Source organism: Triturus cristatus, chromosome 3_1 (assembly GCF_964204655.1).
Source record: "Triturus cristatus chromosome 3_1, aTriCri1.1, whole genome shotgun sequence".
NCBI lineage: Eukaryota > Metazoa > Chordata > Amphibia > Caudata > Salamandridae > Triturus > Triturus cristatus.
In genome coordinates this window covers 141205727-141214690 of record NC_140583.1, presented here as the reverse complement: position 1 = coordinate 141214690, position 8964 = coordinate 141205727, and the positions used below count along the sequence as shown (strand labels likewise).

The window sequence follows — 8964 nt, the reverse complement described above, 5'->3', positions numbered from 1 at the left end:
TTTATTTATTTATTCTTTATGTAGAATCACCATTACTATAGGTATAATTTGTTTTTGACTTCGTAAAGGAGCGACCAATGAGCGCGCCTCTACCGAGTTACAACAACATTTGTGTAATTGACAAGTGATTCTTGATAGGTTGAAATTAGGCGGGAGCTTCACCTACACGAATAAGAGAATCTGATAGGTTCTGGTAACCACTACATATGATTGGCTGTAGGCACGATGTGTCATCATGCTTTCAACCAATTAAGTCATGTATAAATATCACACACTAGGGCTGTTTTGTAAACTGAACTCGCATTGAAGGAGAGTTGGGAACTTCGTGTTGCACATGGAAGTAAGTAACCGGCAGACTTGCAAAGAATAGTTACGCTAGCTTTCAGCCTTCATCTTTTAGATATGTTAGCTTTTAGTCTTCATTTTTCAGATATATTTTTTGCAATTTGAATGTTAATGAATTGTAGTTAGCACGAACTTTATTTCATTAGGATTATCTTTTCAGGTGTTTTATTTAAACATTGACAGGGGTAATACAGGCACTGGATTTTCAAGGTATAGAGTTGTAAAGATTTTTAGACTTCGCCAACTGACAGAATAATGAAAACCTTATTATAAACGAGATACATTGACAATTTTTGTATATTAGATAGAGTCAAATACTGAAAGAGTATGATTAGACGACTGAATTGCTCATTATATTTCCTTTATTTTTCTGTTACAGACCCCTGAAGAAGGGTCTTTTTCATTGACCCGAAATGCATTGGGTAGTGTGAACATGTGAATATGTAAAAAGATTTAGTTGCTTTACTAAAGAAATGAGTAAACGTGACAATTTGAAGAATAAGAATAATAAATGAAATGAACATAAACACAATGGATTAAATGGATTTCTTTATAAAACAGATTAAATATGACTAGACCTTAACGGGTCTAAGGATAATTGTGCGCACCTGCTACTTGCATAAACCTTAGCCCATAGTGCTTCATGCTAAGAATCAATTTTTTAAGTGTGAAAACATTGCCTTGACACAGAGCTGTGTTCAGCACGCACTGTGTTTTTAAAGAGTATGTGGGTACGGGGTGCTCAATAAAATGTATTTCTTCAAAATCTCATTTTTATCGGAGCCGCTGTGTCACCAGTAGCAAAAATGTTTTGTTGCATTAGCAGCGACTCTGCATACAAAAACACACAATGCTGATGTGCCCTGGTGTTAATGACCCAGTTACTTAACGGTAATCTTCATTACTCCGAGCATAGGGGCCCATTATGATGTCGTCAGATCGCCACCGCCCGAACGGTGGTGGCGATCCGCCCGACATCTTTGCCCGCCCGCACTTCAATTACCCCCTGCCAGATTACAATGGCGGGGGCACAGCGGCAGACAGAAAGACCGTCTGCCGCTTTACTGCTGGCAGGCAATCGTTACGATTGCCTGCCGTGCGGTCCTGGGCCTTAATATGGTGGCGGTGCCTAGCAGGCACCGCCCGCCATATTAGGATATGTGCGGATTTTGGCCTTTCCATGGCGGTGATGCCGCCATGGAAAGGCAAGCAGGCTTTGGCTGTGGGGGCCCGTTGCAGGCCCCCTGGGTGTTGGGGGGGTGAGGGGTGCACAGGGGGGTACCTATGGTACCCCCCCTGCATTGGCATACTCAAGGTGGCAGGCACAGCGTGGTGCCTGTCACGTTGTGCATGCCAATGCACAACATGCATATTCAACATTGTGGCACAATGTTGAATATCCGGGATGCGACCGCCAGGGTGGCGGTCGCATCCAAATTGCTATTGCGGGATCGCCGCTTCCCTGGTGGTCGGTCCTGTTTACCGGTACGGTGACGGGCGGCGGGCGGACTTACGGGCGGACAAAGTCCGCCCGCTATCGCAATAGGCCCCAAAGTCTTCCTCGCCACATGATTAAAGAAGTGAGCTTCAGCTCCACACCAGAACCCTCCAAAGCAAAAGTTAACCTCCCATGCCTCCCATCCCTTCCCAACATGGCCGACCCCTATCTCCCCTGACCTCTATAAGAGGAGGGCCGACCCAACCCTCAGCCTGAGAACTACCAACCAGAAACATGAAGCTGACAGCAACACAAGGAGGGATGGATGGGAACTCAAGTGGCGAGGAAGACTATACTCGGAGTAATGAAGATTACCGGTAAGTAATCGGGGCATTACCTCCTCGTAAGTCTTCCTCGCCCGAACGGAACCAACGACCGAGGGAGGATAGAAAAGGCACGGATCCAGACCGTACAGTGCCAAACGCAACAAACAAACAGGCACCACAACAGGAAGAGGCAGGCTGGCCCAAACACACCAAAACTGCCCGACGAACAGCCAAAAGTGAGAGGGAAGCGGAAGCCCCAGACTCCGGAACCGAAGGAAAAGAGGGCCACACCACCACAGAGACAACAAGATGCCACAGCAGCCAAAAGACACAGTCCAATCCAAACACTGCACTGCACGTCGGACCACCAACACTGAGAGAACAGAAACCACCCCAAATCCATTGACCGGAGGGACAGAAGGAAACAAACCCCACCAGGCCTGCGGACAACCGAGGTAACCGAGGGCAGAAGCCGAGGAACCAGACACAACCAAAGTGGACCGGCCAGAGCCACAAGAAAGGAGGAGAGTGCAGCACCCCAACCGACCTACAGCAATGAAGGCCAACAAAACACCACCAACATAGCGAAAAACAGGCAGGCCACGGACCCCAGCGGGCCAAAAGGACCCCCTGGAAGAGTGCAAAAGAACCCAGGAAGGCACAAGAAACCAGCCCTTGGAAGTCATAGGAACCCAAAGCAACCCGGCCACCAACGGAACCAAAGCGGCAAACAGCGGAAAGCCTGCAAGGCCGCCCAAGGAGCCCGAAAATCAGAAGGGACCAGGCCCAAGGCCAAGTCACCAGAAAGGAAAGCGAAGGCCCAACACCGGGCTATCATGCACAAGGAAGCAGATAGCACCTGGCAGCAAGGAGAACGCAGCACGAAAAGAGCATAACATCCCCGCGCAGGGGCCAAGCAAACTGTCCCGTACAATCCACTTGTAGGATACGCGCCGCTGAAGCGAGCACCCAAGTGGCCACCCAGCCAACTGCCTGAGAGCCGACAAGAAAGGGAGTGTACAGGGAGGCAAGGCCACCGGCAGAAACACACCAATGGCGAGAAGGATAGAAGAGCCGGGCGAAACGAGCCTGAAGCCATGCCAACACCACCAGGGAGCAACCCCGAGCCAGCAGGCACAAGCACACCAGAGCCAGGGCCAGAGAAGAAGAGGACGCACAATCCCCACAGGAAGCGGAGGGCCCCGCAATGGAGAAGGAAGAACCGGGAAAACCCAGCACACCCCGGACAACCATCACCCGCAGCAGGGGAAACCAAGGGTGAAGAAACAAGGCGAGCACCACCAACAGAACAAATGCCCCGCCCAGGCCAAACATGCCCAGAACTCGTGGAAGCAGAGGGAACAGAGGCAAAGCGCAAACCTGGGAGCCTGGACGAGCAAGCAAACAGCTACCTCTGGGGGCTCAAACCTCGCCCGTATCAAAAGAACCCGGCTGCCCAGCGGTAGATGGAAGCCACAGGAGGAAAAAAAAAATACACCCGGGAAACAACATGCAGCACCCCCCGGGAGAGAACCAGTCACGAGTGACAACCCCCGGAACCCCAGTGAAGGACAGAACAACCGTGCCAACAAGCCCAAGGGAGCAAACCCAGCTACTCCCCGGAGTAGGAGGCAGGTGAAAAAACCACCCAACTAGAAACAAGAACCCCCTGCACAGCTGGGGCAAACCCCAGACAAGCCAAAGGAACGACCAACAGAAGCCAGACAAGGAACCTGTCAGCAGGGGGACCAACCGACCCTGCACAGACCGGGAACCCAAGCACGCCATCAGTCCCTCAGGACGGTAAAGGCAGCAACCACCCGGGAAGGGGACCCCAGAAATACAGACCGCAAACTGCACCTGCAGACAGGGCGAGAAGGGAACCGCCGGCCTGGAGACACAACCACCTGTAAAACGGAACCGTGGGAGACCACCGGGATCTAGAGAAGGTGTAGTGTAATTCCAATAGTACCCTTCATGCATAACCTATGCATTTGCGGATAACATAAACTGTGGGTCTGGTGGCAGACTGACTCGGTACACCCCCGCCGAATATGTTAGCCTGTTTTCGCATTAGCTAGCTCGTAGTGCTACTAGAATCTCCTGTTATCAGAGAGATTCGTTTTTGCAACTTCAGAACACAATAACCTCAGACTCATGGAAACAATATACTACTTTTCACCCAGTCACTCGTGCTTGCTTGTTTTGCTCTCAGAGAGATACACAAAAGAAACAGTTGGGCGTGTTTACAATAAGAATTTATTGTACCGTTGCTCTTCTCATGTAAAACAAATGTGCTGCTACAACTGTAACACAGTAGCAGAGATATAGTATCAGCAGTATAGTGAATAGAAAGGAATAGTATTGTTCTACCATCTTGCAATAGTCATGAACACATACATGAATATAAAATGCATTTATAAAATAAAGTCAGTACTCCTAAGATGCCTGTCTAGATGTACCTGAGTGTACCTAGCATGTAAGTAGTTGCGAAAGATCTACTAAGCCTAAGAGTATAATAATCTAGATTCTATGAGCCAAGAATCCCGCTAGGATTTAGTTGAACCTCCATACCTGAATAGTGAGAGTGTGGGACTTCGTCCTGGACTTGAGTTGGACACCCCGTCAGGGATAGTTAGACCACTGTCAACTGGAGCGATGGCATGCCGGAGCCACAGCGTCTCTGGTCAGTGTGTCGGCCTTGAAGTCTCGGTTCCCTCCTGCCTACTGATAGCAAGAGGTGCTGTATTTATAAAGTCTACGTGCGTATGTTACCCATTGTTCAGTATAGGGATGACGTTGGGGATTAAACCTTTGTGTGTAGATAGGAGAGGTGAAGTATGCCCCCCTGGAGAATGTACTCATAAATTATTCATATGTCCTAAGGATGACGTCTTAGCAATATCGATCGGACAGAACCCTCCCTCGTCATAGAACTAGGTAAAAGGTTTAGTCCTTAAAAGGCGTCAGTCCTTATAAGGCGTTCAGTCCCTAATAGGCATTCTGTCCTTATTTGGAGTTATGTCCTTATAAGGCTCGTTTATATGAAATGAAGGGGAGATGATGTAGAGAAAGAGTACGATGTTCTCCAAACCTATATTAGGGTACCGATATGAAATATAACACTCACTCCTCCTTATACTTAACAATAATAATACACATTTCGAGATGCACATTTCGAGATATACATTTATAACGGGGTCAGTGCATAATATTATCAAGAGTCATTTAAAATGTTTCCAAAAACGTTAAAAATCATTTAAAAACAATTTAAAAAACGAGGCAATAAATGTTCTTTGGCAATAGTTTGACATTTCGTTGTAAAGTTCCGCAAGTCACAGTTCTAAATGAGTTCGATCACACAAGTTGAACTACTGCAAGCGTACTTAGAAGGCCATGCTTATTGAAAATGTCAATTTGAAAAGGGGAAAGAAAATTTCTGAATTCGCTCCCAGCACAAGGTGAGCCAGATTTAGATCAGAAGTCCTGGCTGGGAGACATAACATCATCGCTGCCTACTACAGCAGGGGACTAGCACTGCTATACCTCGCATAGCACGGCAAGTGTGCATAGGTGAAACTCCTCGCTGCCAACAGCTGTTGTGGAGGTAGCCGGTGCTGAATTCGATACCTCTGTGTCAATGCTGGAGCTGAAATTTAATTCAGTTGTGAAAGGCACATGCGGTTCCTCAAGGAAGGCATGCGTCAAGATGGGAATACGCTGGGGACAGAGTCGTCCATGGGACTACATGGGTTCCAGCCTGGAGTCTAAATCCGCTGGCGTCTCCATGTCAGGTGTCAGACAGATGTCCAACTCGCATTCTCCTAAGCAGAACAGGCATCGGAAGACAGCTACGATGCAGTCATCAAAGACTGGTCTGAAAGATAAGAACCAAGAAACACTCAGTTCTCGTAGGCAAGGTGCACCCAGATGCAATCTCGCTGGCGGATGGTCCGTCCATTGCGCAGCAGGTAGACAATAATCAGGATTCCAGCTACAGCGAGCAGGATCAGAGGTAGACTTCCGAAAATGCTTCCAAATATGGAGTGTATAAAGTTAGGAATAACTCTGAGGATTGTCTGGAAGGTGTTAAGGAATCCTGACCCTACGGTCTTAAATAGGTGTACAATGCCACTCGTATCTGACATATTATAGATACGTCCCACCATTTCTACGAAATGTAGGGGGTATTTGGTACGGATTAGTGCCTGTATCTCTGTTGAGGTCCTTGCGACTTGGAGTTCAAAGGTTTCTCGAGCAGAGGTTAACGGCACGGTTTGCTGTAAAAGCATGGCTTTCATTCTGCTCAAAGCATCAAACTGTATAATGGAAACATTAAGTGAAGGCCATATCGACGCTTCCCTGACTGTACTTGTCGGAGGAAACAATACTTGCATACAGCAAGTAACCCTGGTGTTCACGGTGACCAGATATGCGATGCCCGGGAGCATCCCACAACAACCTTAATAGCTCAGCATTAAGTAACTCCCATTCGAAAGTAGCTCAAACGCTGGCGTGATCATGGCAGCTGGAGTTCCTTTCATGTGGCAAGACAGATTTGAAATTGAACCATTACAAGTTCCGTGCAAAATAATATCTTGGCACATGAGAGAACCACTTAAAGCGTTCTTGCAGTTAGTACCACTAAGAAACACCTCTCGACTCCCACTCCGGCATCAAAATCTATATCTTTTATGACATTTGTTTGTGTCTAAGGGCCAAACCACCCACTCCTTCCAATTTGGGTCTGATCTATTGTACTTTAGTATGTCATCAACTGTTGCCCCTTCCTTTATAGAAGAATGTTGCCACCCCAGTGTTGGTGTAGGTAACCTTGGAGTGTTCAGGTCCTTAATCTTGGCTATTCCGAGACAGGATGTCTGTTGCACAGTATCATTTAAAAATATCATCTGCTGTGGAATGAGGCATGCTCTAAATAGTGCCTCTGTACCCTGGACTTGCCAGTCCCATGAACCCCAAATTGATTTTAAGTCAATTTCGTCTTTCCATAGGTGGAAACCCTGTTCAGACAATTGGGCCAAAAAGGAAGCAGAGTAAATCTGTTTGGTGTTTGTCAACATAATTTTCAGTGCTGATGTTGGTGCAACCTTATAATAAAATGAGGCTCGATCTGTTGTGTTAAATCCTGAAAAGTATGCAAATTTCTGTGCAAACACTTGTGAAGTACTTTTTGGTGGTGTTGGGCAATGTTCCCACTGATGGTACTCAGCTACATTCCTAGGTGAAATGGATTTGTGCAGGAAATGATGACCATAATGTTGGTAGCAGTACAATTTGTCATAGTCTGAAGAATCCTCTAACATTTCATTAATAGAAAATGCAGCAGTTTCTCTAAATCATATAACATGTTATTTACTGTTTCAGTGTACCAATCATCAGAAAATGTACTGGAGGTAATAAAATCACTTAATGATATTTTAAATACATGATTAATTTTTAGAAGTTCGGTCGGGCCGAAAATGTTGAAATCAACCTTGTCCCATACTATACCATCGGGTATAGCAACTGCTGTAATGTTCACTGATGACAAGTCTCTTTGTTCACGAGGTGATGATGGATGTGGCTTCAGTAGGATGTTGACCTTTTGGGCTGTAGAACCTTGTTGAAGATAGTGTCCATTGATAAGCATACTAAAAGTCAATACTAAGCTTAACCAGAAAAGAAAAAACAATATCCAAGAAATTACCCAAGGTGTTACCAGGTCTGTCGTTTGAAGAAATAGAAGAAAGTTCTTTAATTCTTGCTTGAACGTTGTTTTGGCTGGCGTTGTTTCTGGCTCACTTGGATCCAGAGAAAACGTATCAAAGTTAATGAAATAGCCAGAAGCAGTTCGATCAATTGTAGGAATTGCATAGGGAATGGTTGAAATGTTCTTTCCCTCTTGACGAGGCATGTTGATGTAGACGTCTGTATTAGGTCTAATTGCTACTTGTGAATTATTCTGATTTTCATTTAGAATTTGAATGTCTGGTTAAAGTGGAACAAGTTCCATAGCATTGTTGCTTAGTCCTTCATTCCTTACAGATGGATCTTCAAATGTGATGAGTCTTTCTATTTGAACTTCTTGGATTGTAGCTAGAGGAGGGCGTCTGCTACAGCGGAGTCCACTAGGCCTGCTGTTTAGTATCGGCCACATAGTATGGTTTGATTAAGTCAATTGAGACAAATCTTTTTTCCAGCAAGAGGCGGGAGCAGCACAGTTCTTGTTCCTTGTACTGCAAGGATTGGCACAGGTTTTCTCTAAGAGGGTCCAAATTCCTTTTTGTCTGCAATTGTCGCTCTGACCAGATCCCCGACTTTTGGGATCCAGACAGGTCTTGCCGTGACTACCTTGACTTCTTCAGTGGCGGTCGTCTTTAGATGGACATTGCTTTGTTTTGTCCTGGATTCTTTTAGATCCTGTAAAACAGCCAAACGATCATGGATATCAAATGGTTTTTCATCCGCCACTGTGCCTTCACAATCAAGATCAGGTACCCACATTCGTGTCCCAAAGAGGACCTCATATGGAGTGACACCCCCTATAGAGTTTCTTGGCTGGTTGTTTAATGCCCGCTGTACCCCATAAAGGTGTGTGACCCAACTACCGCCCTTGCCTAATACCCTAGCTGTTAAAGATTGCTTTAAGTCCCGTTTTTTTCTCTCCACAACCAGAATTTCCCTTAGGATGGTACGGAGATGAGAACCGCAATGCTATGCCCATTCCTTCCATGGCCTCTTTGTAAGCCCAAGAGCTAAATGCAGGGCCGTGGTCAGAGTGTAACGTGCTAACTGCGTATGTGCCGATAAAGCCTCGCAAATCTTCTATAACAGTTCAAGCATCAGCAGAACGCT

At 46.3% G+C, this 8964-nt stretch overlaps 1 protein-coding gene across 1 annotated transcript in view; it reads left to right on the top strand.

The window, feature by feature from the left end:
- Window positions 1-298: 298 nt before the first annotated feature.
- E2F8 (E2F transcription factor 8) overlaps window positions 299-8964 on the top strand; it is a 134593-nt gene continuing 125927 nt past the window's right edge. Inside the window, exon 1 of the mRNA XM_085643586.1 lies at window positions 299-340. Coding sequence (XP_085499712.1) covers window positions 335-340 — 6 coding nt within the window. The 5' untranslated portion in view covers window positions 299-334. The remainder of the gene's footprint in view (window positions 341-8964) is intronic.